Below are 22,840 nucleotides of genomic sequence, written 5' to 3' on the forward strand. Positions count from 1 at the left end.
GACAATCACATGTACATGGGTACCATTGCATGCATTCTAAACTGCACACCAAGTTTTTTTATTTTATTTTATTTTTTTAATTGTACTTTAGATGAAGGTTTACAGAACAAACTAGCTTCTCAGTCAACAGTTAGTACACATATTGTTTTATGACATTGGTTAACAACCCCATGACATGTCAACACTCTCCCTTCTCGACCTTGGGTTCCCTATTACCAGCTTTCTTGTCCCCTCCTGCCTTCTAGTCTTTGTGCTGGGCTGTTGTGCCCCTTTAGTCATGTTTTGTTTTACGGGCCTGTCTAATCTTTGGCTGAAGGATGAAGCTCGAGAGTGACTTCATTACTGAGCTAAAACGGTGTCCAGGGGCTATACTCTTGGAGTTTCTCCAGCCTCTGTCAGGCCAGTAAGTCTGGTCTTTTTTTGTGCGTTAGAATTTTGTTCTACATTTTTCTCCAGCTCTGTCCGGGACCCTCTATTGTGATCGCTGTCAGAGCAGTCAGTGGTGATAGCCAGGTACCCTCTAGTTGTACTGGACTCAGTCTGGTGGAGGCCATGGTAGACGTGGCCCAGAACCCTTTGGACTAATCTTTCCCTTGTGTCTTTAGTTTTCTTCATTTTCCCTTGCTCCTGAAGATATGAGACTAGTGGAGTATCTTAGATGGCCGCTCACAGGCTTTTAAGACCCCAGATGCTACTTACCAAAGTAGAATGTACAACATTTTCTTTATAAACTATGTTATGCCAGTTGAGCTACATGTTCCCTGAGACCATGGTCCCCACCGCCCTCAGCCTAGCAGTTCGGTCCCTCAGGGAGTTTAGATGTGTCTATAGAGCTTTGATGACCTTGCCTTGTACAAGTTGTGCTTGCTTCCCCAGTATTGTGGACACCATATTTTGATCTTGAAGGCGAAAATATTTTTTACATGACAGAACCTAGAAAATTAATCCAACTATCATTGCTTCATCTGGACTGCAGTATTTTTTTCTTCTGGCAAAGTAGTGTTTTCAGCTCATGCCAATACTGGGGATTCCTATCATTCTTGATAATAACTTTAGTACTCAGGGAAAATAGTCCTTCTTTTTGTGAACCCTCAAATTCACTTGAATTATTCAAAGGTAATTTACCACTGTTTAGCTCACTTCCTACTGCTTTCCTTTTAAGAATTTATGAGACATATTCCAACACATATACATATCTTCTTACTGTTTTGATCTTTTTCAATACCTGTGGTTATAAATAAAAAGTGAAAGAAGTAAATAATATTAAAATGAAAACACATTGCTCAAATCCTTGACTTAGTCCTGGTAACCTTTTCCGGACTATTTAAAAAAAAAAAAATCTATAATATTCCGTTTTCCTGTATTGATTTCTCACTTTCTCAACATCTAATTATCCAGTTTCCAAATTTTTCAGGTCTTTGACTTTGTACTGCCTCCTGCCTGCTTACTGGCTATTTCACTGCTAATTAACACCTCATCACTGAGTAGGAAAGCCTGGTGGTGTAGTGGTTAAGAGCTACGGCTGCTAACCAAGAGGTGTGCAGTTCGAATCCACCAGGCACTCCTTGGAAACCCTATGGGGAAGTTCTACTCTATCCTATAGGGTCGCTATGAGTTGGAATCGACTCAATGCGCCTGGGGTTTTTTGGGTATCACTGAGTAAGCAGGGGAAGTAAAAGGTCCTGAAATTTAATCTGGTCATGTTCCTTGTTAGCATCTATAATGAAAAGTTTCATGGAACTGATAGAAATTGTGATATTAAATGGGAGTTTGGGGATTATCTATGACATTTTATTATCTGTGCTATTCCTGTTTTCCGTATTGAAGCTAGCTATAATGTCATTGGAAAATTTGATAAAATGGAAGCAAGTACTAGGTTAGTAGTAGGGAATTTAGTTTTGTATCCTAACTAAGCCACTTAACTAGCCATGCAACTAGTCTTTACTACTTGTTTTACCCATCTTTGATGTTACAGATTGGATTAAATGATCTTCCAGACCTTGTACTTCTGAGTGCTGTGGTTCTCTCTCTAGTATTTGTCTCTCTCTTTGGAGGTCATGAAACGAGTGCGCACAGAGCAGATTCAGATGGCAGTGTCCTGCTACCTCAAACGCCGGCAGTACGTGGATTCAGAAGGTCCCCTGAAACAAGGATTGAGACTGTCACAGACTGCTGAAGAGATGGCAGCTAATCTCACAGGTAATAGGGGGCTCTCCTCCTGCGATGTGAGAAGAACTCAAGTAATGTCTCTGTCTGCCAGATGACTTCTTTTTTCTTGAGATAGCACTGGAAAAGCAGACTATCCAAAAATCTGACCAAAGAACACCAAATGCACACAGCTGGCCTCAGAGAAGTGAGCTGTCCTCCAAAGCCATGCTCAAATGCCACTTCTAAAAACCTGCTTTTTATTCCCCCGGCTAAAAGTAATATTACCTTCCTCAGAACTCAGAATTATTTTATCTGTACCTGATGTTATGTGCAACTTTTCCCTTCTATACGCTATTATCCCATATGACCCTTGGGGACAGGGTCTCTCCACAGATCCCTCTCAGCTGTCATAGAGGCTCACATATGGAAATCAGTTGTTAGGTAAATGAGTATTTGGGGACCAATGGTTGGAAATACTGATATCTTACATATGTTTCTGAGGTTTTTAACATTTGTTTGTCTTTGTTTGCTTTGAAATTGGGTTTGATTTTAGAAAAACTTGTCTTGGATCCATCTGGAATAACAAATAATTGTTACTTAGCTACTTTGTGAGTTCAGGTTTTTATTTGATATGATTTCTTCTTATTGTATTCATGTGCTGGAGATTTTGAAAAAAATTCACAGCAGCGCTTTAGGGTGATTGTGAGTGACTTGAACGGCCATGCGTGGAGTTAGTTAGCAGAGTTTTCTGTAGCTCAGCCCTGGTTTCCCTCCTTAGCAGCTCAGACTACATCCTTCTCTCTTCTTTGTTCCTGGACTTCCTTCTTCTCTTAAAATAGATGTCACTACCTGCTTCATCTCTCAATAGTTTCAGCCTCCATATGGGTAGCAGCAATTATCTCAGCTGCCTCTTTTCTTACTACCTTTAAAATCAAGGACCTGGCCCTTTTGGCCTTAAGGTTCTATCTTAGTTTACTAGTGCTGCTGTAACAGAAATAACACAAATGGATGGTTTTAAAGAACAGAAATTTATTTTCCCACAGTTTAGGCTGAGAAGTCCAAACTCAGGGCGCCAGCTCTAGGGGAAGGCTCTTTCTCTGTCGGCTCCGAGGGAAGATCCTTGTCTAAGCTTCTGTAACCCTGACGTTTCTCAGTTCCTTGGCGATCTTCACATGGCATCTATCTTTCCCCCATTTGTGCTCGCTTCTCTCTGTGTCTAATCTGCTCTTTAAATATCTCAAAAAGTCCTCAAGTTTAAGACACACCCTACATTGAGATGGCCTTATTACTATAACAAAACCCTGTTCCCAGATGGTATTATTCCACAGGGATAGTGGTTAGGATTCCAACACATATTTTGAGAGAACACAATTCAATCCATGACACAAAGTTTATTGTAATTGCTGTAGGAAAAGAGTGTAAGGACAGTACAAACCTGAGAATGTCCCCAAAAGACTGTTTCCTTAGTCCCTCTTAGACAGCAGAAGCAGCCTACTTGGGCATCTGCCTTATTGTTCTTTAGGGTCAGATTCATCCATTTTTCCTTTCCTTCAAACTCTATTGTGTTACCTTTGACAAAAACAGAGCTAGCAGTAGATTAATAGATGCCTTGTTATCTCTAATAGGATATCCAATTTACAAGGCTTCTGTCTCACCCTAGAATAATTTCTTCTAAATTTGTTCATACAGCCTTTAAAGCATATTGATAGTCTCCTGCTGCCCTGCAGTCATTAGAACCTGGGGACAGTAATTCCATGCTGTTGTTAATACGAAATAGGAGTGAACAATCTTCTAAAACTTTGCTCTTCTTAATTGTCTTAGTTTGCACTGTTAGCTTGTTAGGCAAGTCATTGTTTTTTCTGGAAAGCCACCAGGAAAGTGAGGACAGGGCTTCAAACCAGTTCAACCTGGTTCAAACCCCTGCTGAGAATTTGCTTTTCCATTCCAGATATACTGAATCAGAATCTACAGTTTAACAAGATCCCCAGGTGATTCTTATGTATAATAAATTTTGAGAACCACTGCTCTACTAGTGGATTCGAACTGCCGGCGTTTTGGTTAGCAGCCATACGTCTTAACCACTACGCCACCAGGGTTTCCTATAGAAGAGTAGGATGTAATAAGTTCTGTGAAGGAGGTATGCCTCAGGTTCTGTAGGAACATAGACTATGGTCATCTAAATTAGATTATCAGGCAAGGAAGGTTTCTTTTGATTCCTGGCATATAGTAGGGGGCCAGTAAATAAAAGGAATGAACTAAGACTCAAAGGAGCCATTAGGAGCTTACCAGGGGGATGAGTTAAAGGAGGGTCTCCAAATTATCCAGTGTGAATTTTAGAAAGATCACTCTGGTGACAGTGTTGATTGGTGAGAGCCTAGATTAGAATCAGGGAAGCTAGTTAGAAGTAATAGTGGCAATCCAGGTGAGAAGTATGGAAAGCTTGAGTTAAGGACATGGTAATAGGAATTGAGATGAGAGGATAGGTTTTAGGCATCCATAGCCCTTAGTAAGGAGCCCTGATGGTGCAGTGGGTAAAGCGATGGACTGCTAATCTAAAAGGTCAGTGGTTCAAACCCACCAGCTGCTCCGCAGGAGAAAGATGATGTGGCCGCAGGGATGGATTACCCAACAAGCAAGGTATACATAGGCTTAATTAGGTTTACTTACTAATCTATCGTGAACAGTTTTACCTGGTTTTCACCACATCTGTGTTTACTTACTAATCTGTAGTGAACAATATCACATGGGTTTCACCACAAGCCCTAGTATAAACCAGGTGAGATTATTCACTACAGATTAGTAACTGAACAAAATTAAGCTCGTGCATACCTTGTTTCCTGTAAGCTGGTGCATACCGTGTTTACTGGTTAATCCGCCCCGTGTAGCAGTCTGCTTCCGTAAAGATCACAGCCTGGGAAACCCTATTGTACAGTTCTACTCTGTCCTTCAGGGTTGCTACGCATCGGAATCAACTCAACGACACTGGGTTATGGTTTTTATAGGTTTTAGTGGCCGGTTAAATGGGGGCCAACATGAAGAAAAGGGAAGAGTTCCACTCTTCTTTGTGCAGACTTCCAGCAAATCCCTCTGCTTCCAGTATCTGTCCTCTACCCTCCACCATGTATGGACTTCTCTAAGTTCTACTAGGATAAATTGACTCTCATCCATATCCCTTTTTGTATACACTCTATGTTGTGCCTTCCTCAGTCCTGCCACATTAATTATCATTCCTCCTTCCATATTCTGTCTTCTAAAAATGTGTTCCTGTTTTATCCAGATTGCTTAAAGATGTCTTCTCTCAGTGCCTAGCCACCTTCCTCTAGCCCCACCCCCACCCCTGAAAGGGTAAGGAATTCTTTTTTCTTTGAAAGCAGAAACTCACATAATGGAGGTTAAGTGTATGTTTACATACTGAATGTTGAGACTCCAGCCTTCTCCTGCTTCAGCTACCTGGAAAACTGGTAGTCAGGCATGTATCCATCAGAAAGGGGATTAAAAGATTCTTCCCTGGAGAGTCTGACCAGCCCAGGAAAAAAGATCTACAGATACTGATGTTGGGAAATTGCCCATCCAGGTCATCCTAGTCGATAAACAGCATCCACATGCACAGAGTTCTCCATCAGCTTTTGAGTGCCTCATCTTTAAATATGAGCAGATAGCTAGGGATTATCAGACACTGGAAGAAATGTACATAGTATAAATGATAGAGACAGAAAAAAAAAGGCACGGAGACATGTGCACAACTATGTTCATCGCAGCAGTGTTCACTGTAGCAAAAAGATGGAAACCTAACTGTCCATCAACTGATGAATGTAGATAAGTAAACGTGGTACATAATACAATGGAATACTATTCAGTGATAAATAAAAATGAGTTCCCAAAACATCTTGGAATATGGATGAACCTGGAGGAAATTACGTTGAGTGAAATAAGTTAATCACAAATATAAAAAATATGTTCTCATTTTATGAAATGACATATATATGTATATATATGTATTCATATATGTGATAAAGCACACAGAGGGCACAGTTACAGATACTTATTAGACATAACCAAACACCTTGCAGGATTGATTTTGGGTTTGAAGGGTTAGTACCATAGTCTTGTGGACACATCAGTCAGTTGGCATAATATAACCCATAAAGTAAGTTCTGCATCCTAGTTTGGTGAGTAGTGTCTGGGCTCTTAAAAACTTGTGAGCAGCCAAGATACAACTATTGATCTCTCCTCATCCGGAACAAAAGAGAAAGAGGGAAACAAAAGACTCAAAAAAGAATCTAGTCTACAGGACGGATAGTCTGCATGAACCACGGCCTCATCTACCATGAGACAGGAAGATCTAGATGGTGCCCAGATGAATCTGATAGAATGGGAGAAAAATGTGGAACAGAACCTCAGATTCCTAAAAAAAAACTATACCTACTGGACCGGTTCAGACTGGAGGCCTCGCCAAGACTATTGCCCTGAAATACTCTTCTGACCTTGAACTGAAACTAGCCCCTGAGGTCATCTTGTAGCTAAATAACAAATTGGCTCAAAAAATAATGAATATCACCAGTAAGTACTATGCTCCTTTAAAAATCAACTATATGAAACCAAATGGCCAACAATTACTTGAAACAAAGATGAGAATGTAAGGAGACAGGGAAACTAGATTAATGAAAATAGAACAATCAAAACAGAAGTAATGAGAATGTTCAGGCATTGTAAAGAATGTAACCAATGTCACTGAACAACTTGTGTAGAAATTGTTAATTGGGAACCTAAACTTCTGTGTAAACCTTCACCAAAAACACAGTAAAATATTATTTTTAAAAAAAACAGGCAACTTGGGGAAAACAAACAGCAGGGAGAAGAAAAATTCAAAAATGCTATCATTAATATCCTTAAAACAAGAATAGAATACTATTTTTTTTTACAAAGGAAGAGCATCCAGAGAATAACAGTACAATTTTGCAAATTAAATACATGAGAGTAAAAAGGAAAAATGAGTAGAAGAGTTGAAAGTTGAGGAAGCCTCCCTGAAAGAGCAAAAAAGCCAAAAAAATGGAACCTAGGAGGGGAAATTAAAGGGTCAGTCCAGGAGATCCACCCTTGAAATATTAAGAGTCCCAGAAGGAAATAGGATGATTCAAGAAAAGCCTCAGGACGGAAAGCTATGAATTTCCAGATTCAAGGGCCTACTGAGTGTCTAGCCCGGTGGGTTAAGATAGGCCCACACTCAGGCACATTTTGTGAGATTTTGGAACACTGGGGGTCAGAGGTTTCGAGATAGGTCTCTCATGAACGTTTATACCTACCTGCTCTCATTTAGTTTACTTACGCTCGTGGTTTCTACCTTTTCATTCTTCTTCAGTCATGTGATTGGGTATTAGGAGGGAGAAGATGTAAATATGTGTCCTCAGTCATAATTAACCAGAAGCCCCAGCATGCTTTGAAAATGCTAGTTGCTTTTGAGGCGTACTCAACACCCTCCTCCACCCCATCCCATCCTGCCACATTTTGGGTTAATAACTGTTTCTCCCCCTCCCCACTTTTGTGTATCTTTCCCCGCCCAGTCCAATCAGAATCTGGTTGTGCCAACATAGTGTCTGCAGCACCTTGCCAGGCAGAGCCCCAGCAATATGAAGTACAGTTTGGACGACTACGGAATTTTCTCACTGGTAAGTATTCGGCACTAGCAGCCTTTTCCTATTAAGAAAGATTAATGCAAATTTCCCTCAGAACCTACAGTGTGCCAGGCATGGTGCTAGGTCCTGGGGACTCAAAGGCAGTTTAACACAGCCCTTGCATTAAGAACATACGGTCTGTTTTAATTCCTGAGAGAGTTAAATCACAAGGTTAAAATTTACAAGGGTAAGGGATCAGGGTGTTTCATTCACTGAGGTATACATTAATACATGGCCTCCAACACAGAGACCGGCATGTAGATGCTTAGTAAACTTGTACTCAGTAAGTGAAAGCTGAATCAGCCAGATAGGAAAACATCTTTAAATGCAGCGCTTTTGAAATCTACCTTGGTGTCTCTACTGATAATATAGTACCTCTTAAAATAGTCTTTTCTCTTTATCTCAGAATTGCAAGATAACAGTCCTTATGAATCAGCAAGATAAAACTTCTGGATAAAAATACTAGAAATTGTGGTTTAGACCAGTGTGTGGGTGGTGGAATGACCTCTGACACACAAAATCAGCATATGTGAGTTCTCATCAGTTCTAACTCGCTGTGTAACTTTTAAAATGAGCCACTTAAAGATGAGTCACTTAACCTCTCTGGGTCCTTAGTTTCCTCACATGTGAAATGGAAAAGGCTAAACCAAATGATCTCTTCCAGTCTTGAGATGATTGGTTATAATTTTAATGTTGGAAAAATTACTGCACTACGAGAAACCATGTTGATTCTGATTATTAATGAAAATTTTTTGTTGAGTCCTTTCTGTATACAAAACACCTTGAGGTATAGGAAATAGAAAACTTTCTCTGCCTCAAAGGGTTGAGAATAATTAGCAGGTATTGGCTAGTGGTAAATATAGTTACAATACTTTGAAGTTGTTTTATTTCTCTTTATTTGAACAATCCTTGTATTAATGATTTTTAATGGTAAAGATACATGTAAGATGATCAACATATAAGCCAAAATAATATACTGAGCCTTAGTCACATACACAATTAAGAGTTGTCCTAATTTTCCTTATGACTAACCCCCTTATTCGTTTTATTTTAAAGGAAAGAATCTATATTTACTACAGTCTAAAAAGTTGGGGGAAATGGCCAAAAATGTTATAGAAAATAAACATTACAAAATAAAACTCAAGAAGAGGTTATCGATTTGACAGTTGTTGAATGATGGAATTCATAAGTAGAGAATAGTCTGTTAAATAGTTAGAAAAATGAAAAATCATGAAGATAAAGATTTAGCCAAAAAGAGTCTATTATGTTTAAACTGGAAAGAAAGTAACTCCATTAAGAGTCTCATATCGTATGAATGTTAAGTATCTCAGAACAGTGATCAGCTGCTTTCCTTTTCCAACAAGGATAGAGAAAGAAAACATGAATTTATAATAAGGATTTCATCCAGAGGTAAGCGAAAACTTAGAGAGAGTGAGAGTTATTTTTAATCACTAGGATTGGTTTTAATTTTCTAAGTCAGTTTTTAAAAAGTTATTTTACTCAGTTTAAATATGATTACATTTATCCATCCTTAATAGATTTATCTCACCATTCTAATGGTAAGGAACCTGGTTTAGAAAGAAGTGCCTAGTCTCTTTCAGTGCCTTTCTCTTTTTCATTCATTCAGCCTGTATATGTTAAGTAAGCCCTTACTGTGTGTCAGGCTCAGTATTGCAGTAGGGTGTATTGATAGATTCCCTACCCTCATAGAGCATAGTGTCTGATAACGGAAACAGATAAAAAAGTCAGCCACCAAATACATAATTATAATAGTGATGTACTTGGTGTACTTATGCCAGTGAAGTGACTCCTGTCATGAGCACAACTTATTTCCATCATGAACAATGCTAAGATGACCCTGATGACATTACGTATTTTTATGCAAATAACGCATGCCTTTTGCATTTGTTTGCCAGCTGTACCCTCCTCCTACGAGGCATCTTCACAAGGACAACATGCCAATACTCTTCCACATGTTGCTGTAACAAAAAAATTAGCATAGCACACTTAATGAAAGTACCTCGAGGAGGCAGAGCGTGGCCAGCAAACAGATGCAGAAGAGGCACATTATTTGCTTAAAAATATGGTGTATAAGTTTTTGCTTATGCATTTTTAATCACAGAGGTGTAGCTAGAATAAAATAGACTCATTGAAATAATTCTGTTGTTATTAAACCAGTATATATTTTTTGTAATACAGAATTAATATATTTAGTTGACCACTAATGTGATTTAAGGAGTCCCTGGGTGGTGCAAATGGTTAAGCACTGGACTACTTACCAAAAGGTTGGAGGTTCATGCCTACCCAGAGGCACCTGAGAAGTAAGACCTGGTGATCTGCTTCCAAAAGGTGACAGCCTTTAAAACTCTAGGGACTGCAGTTCTACTCTGCACACATAGGGTCACCAGGTGTCAGAATCAACTCAAAGGCATCTAACAACAACAATGTGATTTATCCTAGTGCAGATTTTTTCTGTTCAAATCCCTTTCCCATCTATCCCTTGGGGGCCTTGATTTTTTTCTTAAGTACTTGACAGGGCCCTTAATTTAGAATCACAGCCTTGAAAACCCTATGGAGTACAGTTCCGTTCTGCACACTTGGGATTGCCATGAGTTGGAATCAACTCAGAGGCAACTGGTTTTGGGGGGTGGGAGTGTTTAAACGTAGAATAGCTATTGGCCTTTTTATTTGATGGTGCAGTTTTTTTTTTCCTAATATGTATTATCTTGTTTATTCTCATTTCATATTTTCCTTTGCCCAGAACTTTACATCTTCATATACTGTAGTCTATTAATGTTTTCCTGTGTGATTTCTTATCTTGTTTCAAAACTGACACAGTTGTCTGTTATTTTGTGTATAATTTGATTGTTTATTCCATGTGTCACGAATTATTTGGAGGGAGGTTAGTATATATCTTCCCACTTACTGGCTGTTTCCTTGGGACATTTTCTCCACCCCTGGGTCTCTCAGGAGCAGGCGGCCAAATCAATGAGCAAGTATTGCCTAAGCACCAACATAATCTAATTTGGAAGCTAATACTAACACAAAAAGGTTAAAAGTTAGTTTCTATTTAAAATTTAAAATACAGTACAAGTGCCTTCACAGAGCAGTATGAGATCAGTTGGGAAATTATGTATATGTAGGAATTGCATGTGGAACTAAAAGACGAAAGTGATTTGGGACTTTTGTGAGTCTCACGTTCTTCCACATATAGAATGGCGATCAAAATTTTGTTTTGTTCCTAGCATGCTGTTCCCTTCAGTCAAGAGAGAACAGATAAAGCAATTTTGAAACTATGAGCTGAAGGAACACTGACTTTCAGTAATTTTTAAAATAGTGTTTCCCTATGCCTTGGTGGCCAGATTTTTTTCTAAACTTAAAAAGTGCCTCTCATTTTGGAAAATAAACCTGAAACTGAGATTTTAAGGAATTGAAAACAATCTCTTGTCCCAGTAGAGTAGATTGGAAGTCTAATAGGTAAAGGTGAGTCTTTTTGTTTTCGATAATTGGTATTTTGGAAAAGAAATTTTCCAGAAGCCTTTTAAAGAATTAACAGCTTTCTTGTAATTTAAGTTCATCTTTTAGATATGAGCAAGAATAAAGAGTAGGATGAATATTTGAGTAGGGATAAGTTCATTCTAAAATGCAGTATTGTGCATGTTAATTTTCTTTTTGTTAAAGTGAAATAGGGTACTAAGCAAAGATAGTATGCTAGTATCACTGACCGTCAAATTAGAGAGGCAAGATTATATAATGCAGTGTTCTGAATCCTGAGCCCTCTGTGGTTCCTTTTAAAGGAACAAAAAATGCTAGCAGAACGTAAGTGCTAACTTAAAGCATTTTGTATTTATTTACATAAATTTAAAAACAGATATAAAATCTTTATTCTTATATTTCTATATGAAACCGAAATTTGTTTACAAATGAAGCACAAGCGAAATCATGAAAGCAATAAAATTCAGATTAACAGCAATTTAGTGTAATGGATGGCTTTTGCCACAACTAAATTGCTGCTCAGAATGGGAGTGTAGGTGGCACTGACGGCTGGCATGCAAGTTACTTTGAGTTCAGCTTGTCTATAGTGTTTGTAGCCAGGAGTCGGAATCCACTAACAACAGCAACATAGTGTTTGAGCCCTGTGGTGATTCTGTCCTGTCATCACTTTTCTGTATTCAAATGACTGCAAAACCTTTGTTCCAGTAGCATGCCATCATGTTAGTTAGCCTTCACTTGCCATGAACACTTATTTAGGAGTTAAATGCACCTCTGTTCTTTCTCATTAGCCCATGGCAATTAAAGCTGTACATTTTTTTGAACATTCTTTGTCACATACTTTCATGGAATCAAAGTCTCAAATTAGTAAACAGTCTTAATGACAGGAAAATCTCATTTGTAAATTATCACTGCAAAAGAGGAATTTTACTTCTAACCAACAAATCAAAATGAGTACAGTGACAGATATGGGACAATTATGGATAAATGTCATCTTAACGTTAGAACATGCTGACCTGGGTTGACTGGTTGACCCGCTGACCCATTGCTGTCGAAGGGAGGCAGACTGCCACATCTTCTCCTGCATAGTGGCTAGTGGGTTTGAACTCCTGACCTTTCAGTTAGCTAAGTGCTTAACTACTGCACCACCAGCGCTCCTTCTGGGTAGCCAGACATGTTAATGAACCCAGTAAAATAAGTGCTTTGATTTTACTTTCGATGTTAAACCGAGAAAACCAAACCTGTTGCCATCGAGTCGATTCCGACTCATAGCAACCCTATAGGACAGAGTAGGACTGCCCCATAGGGTTTCCAAGGAGTGCCTTGTGGATTTGAACTGCAGACCATTTGGTTAGCAGCCGTAGCTCTTAAGCACTAAACCACCAGCGTTTCCACTTTAGATGATAGGTGTTAACAATAATCATAAAACAAATTAGAGCACTCAAATTGCAAGTCAGTACTTACTTGCCAAGTGGTCATACAGATAACGCTGAATAGACTTGTAATCATCATTTTTTAGATTATTATCAAGTTAAAATTTTCTTGCGAAGAACTCACAGACTCCCAAGAACATATCTAAGGACTCTCAGCCATCTAAGGTCCCCAATTTGACAAATACAACAGTACTGGAAAAAATAGTAAACCCTGAAGACCTAGGTACCTGGCCCTGCTACTGAACTGTTGTAAGAACTTAGGCAAGTCATTTAACCTCTTTGCGCAGCAAGTTCCTGATCTGTGGCAGAATTCAACCCCAGGTTTGCTTGACGTCAGAGTCCATGCTCTTCCTTCTTCTGTGAAAAGACTTGGAATTTGAAATTCCAGAAATCCGTATTGGACTCATATATTAATCAATAGTCTCAAAAAATACAATCCTGACAGTGTTATGTGATGGTGGGTTCCGCAGGAGGGGTTGCATTATTCTATGAGATTATACTGTTTATAAAACTGTCAGGTTTTGTTTTTTTTTTTCATTATAGATTCTGATTCCCAGCACAGCCATGAAGTGTTGCCTCTCCTCTATCCTCTCTTTGTCTACCTCCATCTCAACCTGGTCCAGAACAGTCCGAAGAGCACAGTGGAAAGTTTTTACAGCCGCTTCCATGGAATGTTTTTACAGAACGCTAGCCAGAAGGATGTCATTGAGCAGCTACAGACCACTCAAACCATCCAGGACATCCTGTCTAACTTCAAACTTCGAGCATTCCTAGATAACAAGTATGTGGTCCGTCTCCAAGAAGACAGCTACAACTACCTTATCCGCTACCTCCAAAGTGACAACAATACTGCCCTGTGCAAAGTCCTCTCCTTACACATTCATCTTGATGTGCAGCCTGCCAAGAGAACAGACTACCAACTCTATGCCAGTGGCAGCTCCTCACGTAGTGAGAGCAGCGGCTTAGAGCCCAGTGACATGCCCACCCCTATTCTGCAGAATGAGGCTGCCCTGGAGGTCTTGCAGGAGAGCATTAAGCGAGTCAAGGATGGGCCTCCTTCACTTACCACCATCTGTTTCTATGCCTTCTATAACACAGAGCAGCTGCTGAACACTGCAGAAATTTCCCCAGATAGCAAGCTGCTTGCTGCTGGGTTTGACAACTCCTGTGTAAAACTTTGGAGTTTACGATCCAAGAAGTTAAAGTCAGAACCCCACCAAGTAGACGTGTCCCGCATCCACTTGGCTTGTGATATTCTCGAGGAAGAGGTATGAGTATCATTTTTCCTTCTCTATACCTGCCTTACTCATTTGCTTAGAACAGAGAAGGGACTTCATTATTTCCCTCGTTGTATCGCTAAAACCAACTAATGCCGTGTAACCCATATCCATTGAATTCCTGCTAATGCCTAACCGTGGAAGAGATCAAAACTATTTTTAAAAACATTAACTTAATATTATGAATGGATGGTTAGAGCTGATAAGTATCTGAAATGTGGATAACATCACTAAGCCTAATTAAAGACCTTTAGCAAATATTGACTTTAATTGAGATTTAAATTAACTATCCTTGTATATATATATCTGCACATTTGTGCAAGTATAAATATTAGAAGTAGGATTACTGGGTCAAAGGGTCTTTGTGTTTTAAATTGTGATTAATATTGTCCCTTTCCCCACAGAAAGTGGTTGTGCCATTTTACAATCTCAGCAACAGCATGTGAGGTCTCCCTACCCCTCATCAACATTGAGTGTTACCATCTTTCTGAGGTACATCCTCTGCCTTCATGTACCCCAGGGTGTTCCCAGACCCCATTTTGAAAGGCACCCAGGAAGTATGGTTGAAATGTAATGTGTCATCAGGTCTTGTTTTGTCTGTTTGGGGATGGTTATTGAAAAAGGCAGGCCCCCGTGACCTGAGTTTCATGTCACAGAGAGTCAGTGCCTTAGAAAACATGTGGGCAAAGGGAGAGAGAGATCAGACTTCACAGAGTTAACTTTCCTGAGAGTGGTCCCACAAAAGTGTGTGGACCACGATACATATATTTGCCAGTGAAGTTCAAGTATGTGCTTCAAGTGATTTTGGATGGAAAATTCTTTGCAAAGTGTTGAAAAATTCAGGAGTAAAGAATCACTGTAGTTCATTATAGTTGCTGATGAGGATATCAAGAACATTGGATGTACTAAATTCAGCCCTTCATTTCCTGTTCCTGTTTTCTGAGGGACCTTTCAGTTAGTATGGCTTTGAGATTTTGATTCTTGCAGCTGAGACAGCATCATTAGAGGAGTTTGTTACAAGGAGTAGAGAGAGATTCTAGAGTCCCATGTACAAACTTTGATTTCTAGAATTTTATAGTATCTTCCAAAATAATTTTCATTGCACCATTGTTTGAATTATCACACTTCTCTTTTCCTTGGAGCTAGTTCTGACTGTTTGGGGGTGCTTCACACACAGTGAGGGATACTGCCCTAACTTACTTGCAATTTTCTATAAATACAAAAAAGAAGAGATTATTCCCTCTGATCTTATTAGCTTTCGTATACAGAGTTTGAGGATTATTCTAGGCATTAACATAAAGAAAGATGGCAATATGGTATCTTAGAAAGAACATTAAAAATAAAAATGTTTACGATTTTAGCCTGGCCACCTCTAAAAACTAGCTCTCTCCTCCGAAGGCTTCCAGGCATTGGCAGCAGTGTATTTAAAGATCTACAAGTAAAGAATAGCATGAGGAATTCCAAGAACTGAAAGAAATTAAATATCAGCCAGACTTGGGAGGGAGTAAGACTGGAAGCAAGTACGTGGGGGCTATCTATGTGAGAAATTTTGGTAACCTGAAGTAGGATGGTGGCAGCTGAAAAGGAAAAAGGTGGTTTGGAAGGTAAAATGGAAAGAACTCAGTTATTGGATTAATGTGGAGGATGAAGGAAGAGTTAAGGATAACATCTGTGTCTCAGAATTGAACAGCTTGGTGGCTGGTGGGAGATGAGATGGGATCATTCACTGAGGTAGGGAACAAAGGTAGTCATAAGAACAGGTTTGGGTTGGTCTGGTTTGGTTTGAAGTATCTTTCTAGCTTGTTCATCTTTATCCATATTGAAAATACTGTAGATTTCTAGTTTCTGCTTTTTCTAGAACAAACTTTTCTTTTACTTCAGGACTAAAGATCCTTTTTTTCTGTTGTTGGGGGGCTTCCTATTTAGGATTTCTATTCCCTCCACCCACTCATTTTGTCATAGCAGTTCGGGGAAATTTTCTTTTTAGTTTCTGCCGAAAGAGCATTTTGGGGGAGAAGCAAGGTCTAAATTAGTTCTGGTAGTTGGTTTTTAATGTTTTTATGATGAGAATTTGGACTTTCTTTATTCCTTGTAGAATTCACAATTAAAATTGAGACTCTTAATACAAGGGTGACAAACTCATGTACCTGTAGAAGTCAAGCCGGTAAAAGTAAATGGTAAAACCATCTGGGTTAAAGAGATGATAAACCAAACCTGTTGCCATCAAGTGGATTGCATAGCAACCTGTAGGACAGAGTAGAACTGCCCTATAGGGTTTCCAAGGAGCAGCTGGCAGATTCAAACCGCTGACCTTTTGGTTAGCAGTGGAACAATTAACCACTGCACCAACCAGGGCTCCTTACACCACTCAGGGACTCCAAATCAGTTGCTGTTAAGTTGATTCCGACTCATGGAGCTCCCACGAGTTGAACTTGCTGACCTGTTGGTTAGCAGTCGAGCTCTTAACCACCACACCACTAGGGCTCCTAAAGAGATGATAGGAAGTATTGAAACACTTGGCAAACCAAATTAAAAAATCAGTTTACAATCTATACCTTAATCTTTTTGAAGAAATAACTTTAGCATGAGAATTGAAAATATTTCCACACAAAAGTTATACATGAATGTTCGTAACACATTATTCATAGGAGCCAAAAAGTGGAAATATCCTGAATGTCCATCAACTGATGAATGGATAAATAAAATATGGTATGTTCATATCATGGAGTATTATTTCACCATAAAAACGAATGAAGTACTGATACAAGCTACAACCTGGATGAACTTTGAAAACATTATGCTAAGTGAAGAAAACAGGCTACATATTGTTTGATTCCATTTACACAAAATGTCCAGAACAGGCAAATCTATAGAGAAAAGTAGATTAGTGGTTGCCTGGGGCTGAGGCCAGGGGGGAGTGGGAGTGACTGTTAATGGGTGTGGCAATTCTTTTTGAGGTGATGAAGAAGATCTGGAGTTAGATAGTGGTAATGGTTGCACAGCTCAGTGAATATATTAAAAACCACTCAACTGTACACTTTAAAAGGGTGTATTTTATGGTATATGAATTATATCTCAGTGTTTTTAAGTGTAAAAAAACAGTAATCAGAAGCTCCTATATAGCATAAGATTTTTTCTGTAAATTATGCCAAACGAAACTAGATTTGTGACACTGCAGCATAGCTTCTGTTATCTGCTGACTGAAGATAACTCTAGATTAACCTTCGGAAGTTCATTAAATTGGCACAACAGTCCCCTTTTCTCACCCTTGGTACTAGTCGTCGTTCTTGTTAGTTGCCGCCAAGTCATAGCCCCTCCTATTTCAGGCAGTCAAAGTGAGCCTTCACTTTCTACCCCTTGTTCCACATTGAAATAGGAATATAAATGAGATCAAACTTTACCCTTCTTGATTGTTAACTATGTGTTTTTAATATTTTAGCAATATGACAAACTGCAGATACCAAATCAAGGATTTGCTTTTCTTTTCAGTTATGTGTACATTACCACCATCATCACTACCAACTTCCCATCCCCTCACTCCAGGCGGTTTGCGATGCTGTTGTCATGGAGTCGATTCCAACTCATGAAGTCCCCACGTGTGTCAGAATAGAACTGTGCTCCATAGGGTTTTCTATGGCTGATTTTTTGGAAGCAGATCACCAAGCCTTTCTTCTGATGTGCCTCTGGGTGGATTTGAACCTCCAACCTTTCAGTTAGCAGCCGAGCATGTTAAACGTTTACACCACCCCAAAAACAAAAAACAAACCCATTGCCATCGAGTCGATTCCGACTCATAGCGACCCTATAGGACAGAGTAGAACTGCCCCATGGAGTTTCCAAGGAGCAGCTGGTGGATTCGATCTGCCCACCTTTTGGTTAGCAGCCGAGCTCTTAACCACTGCACCACTAGGGCTCCTTACACTACCCAGGAACTCCAAATCAGTTGCTCTCGAGTCGATTCTGACTCATGGAGCCCCCATGTGTCACGTATATTGTTTATTTAATGTCTGCTGAATTTTCCCCCAAAATCTGATAATCTTAAAGTTTGAAAACTCATCAATGTTGTCATCAGTATTCAGTTTTATAATTTGTATATAAAACTGTCGTTTAAATCAGTGCTGTGCAATGGGAATATAATGCAAGCCACATATGTAATTTAAAATTTTCTAGTAGCCACATTAAAAAGTAAAAAAGAACAGGCGAAATTAATTTTAATAATCTATTTTATTCAACCCAATATGGCTAGTATTATCATTTCAACATGTAAGAATATTTAAAAATTATTAATTAAGTCTGTTAATTTAGAAAAGGAGCCTAGGTGGCACAAGCAGTTTGCAGTCAGCTGCTAACCTAAAGGTTGGTAGTTCAGATTCACCCAGTGCTGCTGTGAAAGGCCTGGCAGTCTGCTTCCATAAAGATTACAGCCAAGAAATCCCTATGGAGCAGTTCTGCTCTGTAACACATGAGGTCACCGTGAGGCGGGGGCCAACTCTACGGCAGTTAACAACAACACAGCCCATCGCAGAAATCTTGTGTACAGTTGACTCTTCCAGCACAGGTCGGCCTGCACTTGCCAATGGCCACCTGCTTTACTGTCACTGTTCTAGTTCAGGCTGCTGTCATCTCCCACATAGAGTCACCCGCTTGCTTCCAAGCCTTAACCCATTCCCCAGTCTGGCCGTATTTAATTTCTTCATTTCTACTTCACAGCTAGTTAAGGAACCAAAAAAAAAACCAAACTGATTGCCATCTAGTGGATTCTGACTCATAGCAACCCTATTTCAAACCCCAAAAAGTAGCTGTGCTCTAGGGAAAACTAGAGCATGAGATGTGATACTTGGAACATCCTACTTTAGGAGCAGGTATCCTCCATAACCAGTCTAGATTTTTAGGGACCCCGTGATCTAGAGTAGGGGTCAGTGGACTACGACCCATGGGTCAAAGCCAGAGGTGTGTAAGACAGTACTTAAAGATATTTTAGAATATCTGTTTTTATTTTCCTGTCTTTTAAATTTTTTATGTATTTTTTATAATTTCATAAGATATAATTTATTATTACATGTGTATACTTTAAAATTACAGATTCTTACTTGGGATGGATGCTCATTTACCATGGGATGCTCAGTCACAAATGCAGCAAGTTCTGGGCTGTTAAATGCTGTTAGCCAAGAGCAGGGAGAGTGTCTGTGTGAAGAAGCTGCTCATTCAGGGTGTCACCTCTCCTGCACTGAGGCCCTTGTGGGACTGGAGTAAGCGGCCCACAAAAACATGGCTTGGTTATTTCAAGCTGTGGTCTTGGCAAAAGGCTGATAGTGATAGCCAGCAGGAAGGTCCTGGTTTCTCCATTTCTCAGTCAACAGAGTCAGCCAGGCACTTTGCCACAGGATTAGGACAGTCCTCCAGATCCTTGGGAGACTCATCTGAACTCCTAGTGCATCCTCTTCTAGCCAACCCTTCGCAGTATCTCTGAGCACCAAAGTTTAGATCCATTTCCTAACTCTGTAACTTCCTGTTCCAGATGAAGAGGACGTTTGCCTGAGAGATAATAAAATGACCTTTACTTCACAGTTAACTCTCGAAGGATTTTTACCTAATTCATCCTGGGTCCTTGTTTGCTCCCACAGTTCTTACATAAACTTTCTGGTGTAGAGCAATGAGTTATTCTGGAAATCTTAAAGTATTGTCATAACCTCTTTGGGAAGGAAAATGACTAATGTTCTTGTTAGCGCTCGGTAGAACCGTAAGCTCCCAAATGCATATGGATTTTTAATGTTGAGTGTCTGGGATAGTCTTTTGAATACTATTGGACATTGATGTTTATTTTCTCTTAACTGTTTCTCAAATATGTACCCATTACAGGCATTCATTTAATTTTTAATGTAGTGGTTTTCAAATAGACGTTAAAAGGGTACCGTCTTCCTATACAAGAACCTAAGGCTCACGATGATGTTTATTTCTAAACCAACAAAGCCAGTTGGTTCAATAATCTTCATTTTGCTTTTCTTCTAGTGTTTAATTAAAATCCATTTTAATTTATGAATTCCAGGCTGAAGACAGCTTAGTTTTGAGAAGCTTGTCTCTGAGGGGAAAAAGGGAAGCAGATTTTGAAAACAGTGTACTTGTGGGGGAAAAAAGAGGGGAAGGGACCTTTCTCTTGAAGTACTGTTAGTGGCTCTCTTCTTTCTGTCCCCCTACAAAGGAAATAATTTCCAAGAATCACATGAGTTGTTTGGTTTGTTTAAAGCAATTCTCAATCCATGCTTTGTTTTGTTACTTTGGGGAAATGTTGAGACCCTCCAGAAAGTCGTTGTCTTAAAAACTTCATCTATATTTCTTTTTGGACACTAGCAAGTTTATGGCCTTTAACAGGGGTGTGTGTTTAATTTATTGAAAACAACCTTTCTAGCTTACTATTAATTCTAAAGTGTCTGGGTTGTATTTTGGCTAAACTCGTGTAACAGTCCTGCGTTAATGTCTAAGTGACACCACTTCTGCCTCATGTGTTGCTGCCTTCGTCGTTAACCCCAGTCATGGGAGTAATGAACTTGTCAGGATTATTTTAAATGCAGTGGAAATGGGAGCTATATGGCTTATAAAGTAGCTAGAAATTTCAAATGAAGACATGCCCATAGAATAAAAAGAATCTAAGAAGGTAACATAAATTTAAAAGTAAATCTTTCCAAATGACATATATCAGAATTTACAAAGAAAGTTCCCAGAGGCTACCTTTTAATCAGCTTTTGAAATATGTATTATCCTCAGCCTAAGAGTAGGGTCCACAGTCATTACTCTCTACTAACAGCCTTGCATCTCTGTATCTTTTGATCTGATGAATTTAGAGAAAGCAATTTATAAGTTCCAAAAGACTTTGCATTCCTTTCAATTATGAGTCATTTTCCTGGGTCACGTTTCGCATTAAGGGCAAGGCCCCTGTCGTTTACTAGGTAGATGCTAGTTTCCCAAGAAACCCCTTTTCCCTCCTCTCCCCTCGTTTTCCTTGTCAGACCACTAAACTTTTTTTTCTTGTATATTTCTTCCCATCCTCACCCTCACCCTGATGTTCTTCTAGGATGATGAGGATGATAGCGCAGGCACAGAAATGAAGATACTGCGAGGACATTGTGGGCCTGTGTACAGAACAAGGTTCCTGTCAGACAGCTCAGGGTTGCTCTCTTGTTCTGAAGACATGTCCATTAGATACTGGGACCTCGGAAGTTTCACCAACACTGTGTTGTACCAAGGACATGCCTACCCTGTGTGGGACCTGGACATTAGCCCCCATAGTCTGTACTTCGCCAGTGGCTCCTACGACCGCACTGCCAGGCTGTGGTCGTTTGACCGGACTTACCCACTGAGAATATATGCAGGGCACCTGGCAGATGTGGACTGTGTCAGATTCCACCCTAATTCTAACTACTTAGCCACCGGCTCCACCGATAAGACCGTCCGGCTGTGGAGTGCTCAGCAGGGGCACTCTGTGAGGCTCTTCACGGGCCACCGAGGACCTGTGCTTTCTCTTGCATTTTCTCCCAATGGTAAGTACTTGGCATCCGCTGGCGAGGACCAGAGGTTGAAGCTGTGGGACTTGGCATCTGGAACCCTTTATAAAGAGTTGAGAGGCCACACGGACAACATCACTAGCCTTACGTTCAGCCCGGACAGCAGCCTGATTGCCTCGGGCTCCATGGACAACTCTGTGCGTGTTTGGGACATCAGGAACACTTACTGCAGTGCTCCTCCTGATGGCTCCTCCAGTGAACTCGTGGGCGTATACACTGGGCAGATGAGTAATGTGCTGAGTGTACAGTTTATGGCCTGTAACCTTCTTTTAGTGACGGGGATTACACAAGAAAATCAGGAACATTAATTTTTAATTTTTGTGTTAATGGATTGGGGCAGTGGTGAAAGGCCTCAGGATTGCAAGTCTTACTACAAACTGAGATTAAATCACTGACTGACTGTGAAAACACTTCCCTACTCTTCCTTTTCTCCCATTGGTGGACATCCTTAGTATCCACACCTTCATCCCGGCACCCCCCCCCCCCAAATGTCGAAGGACTGAGGTGGCGGGGAGAAAGGCGATTAATAAGTGCACATGACAGCAAGAACTAAGATGCTTCTGAGGTCAGATGGCAAGTTGTTACGAAGACCCCACCATGCCCTGGTGCAGGTATCTTAGTGTCTCTCCTCATCTTTCCTGTCTGCAAAACTCAGATAATACTTAACCTCACCAGGGTGCTGTTTGATTAGAGGGTGATTGCAAAGCTCTTTCAAGATATGTAGTGCTACAAGTGTTAAGTATTATCAATCACTTTCATTGAGGGGAAATCCTTATCAGTTAGTAATGCAGGGGAGGAAAGGGGAGGGGGATAATCCTGGCAAAAAGTCTTTCCTTTTCCATAATTACAAAAAAACAGGATTTTTTTTAATTATTGCTATTATAATAATTATAATAATTATTATTATTATTATTGAGAAGAGGAAATCTAGCACTGGCAGAGGGTACTTTCTCTGCTTTTATCTTTCAGGTTTGACTCCTGGCACTGGCTGTGATACTTGGAATTTTGAGGTTCAGGGAAATTAGAGAATTTGGTAGCACAGTGTATTGGGAGAAAGGGAAAATTTATGGGTGACAGATTGATCACTCTGGCTGACTTGTTTCTAGAAGTGGGTGGGTGGACTTGATGGAGAAAGTTGTGGGATCTTGCAGTGATAGTGGGAAAGGCAGATTCTTTTCATGGCTGCACTTCTGTTAGTAATTATCTCCCCTGAAAAGAATGATTGTGGTAAAGAAATGAAAATAATTTGAAATTATAAG

The 22,840-nt window shown here is 39.8% G+C and overlaps 1 protein-coding gene across 1 annotated transcript; it reads left to right on the forward strand.

The window, feature by feature from the left end:
• Positions 1–783: 783 nt before the first annotated feature.
• Positions 784–22,840, forward strand: TAF5L (TATA-box binding protein associated factor 5 like). The gene is made up of 4 exons (XM_004384118.2): positions 784–2,199; positions 7,710–7,814; positions 13,289–14,013; positions 21,092–22,840. The coding sequence occupies exons 1-4, from the start codon at positions 2,058–2,060 to the stop codon at positions 21,887–21,889; spliced, it is 1,770 nt and encodes a 589-aa protein (XP_004384175.1). The 5' UTR covers positions 784–2,057; the 3' UTR covers positions 21,890–22,840.

The sequence above is a fragment of the Trichechus manatus genome, unplaced genomic scaffold (assembly GCF_000243295.1).
Source record: "Trichechus manatus latirostris isolate Lorelei unplaced genomic scaffold, TriManLat1.0 scaffold00117, whole genome shotgun sequence".
In the NCBI taxonomy this organism is placed as follows: Eukaryota; Metazoa; Chordata; class Mammalia; order Sirenia; family Trichechidae; genus Trichechus; species Trichechus manatus.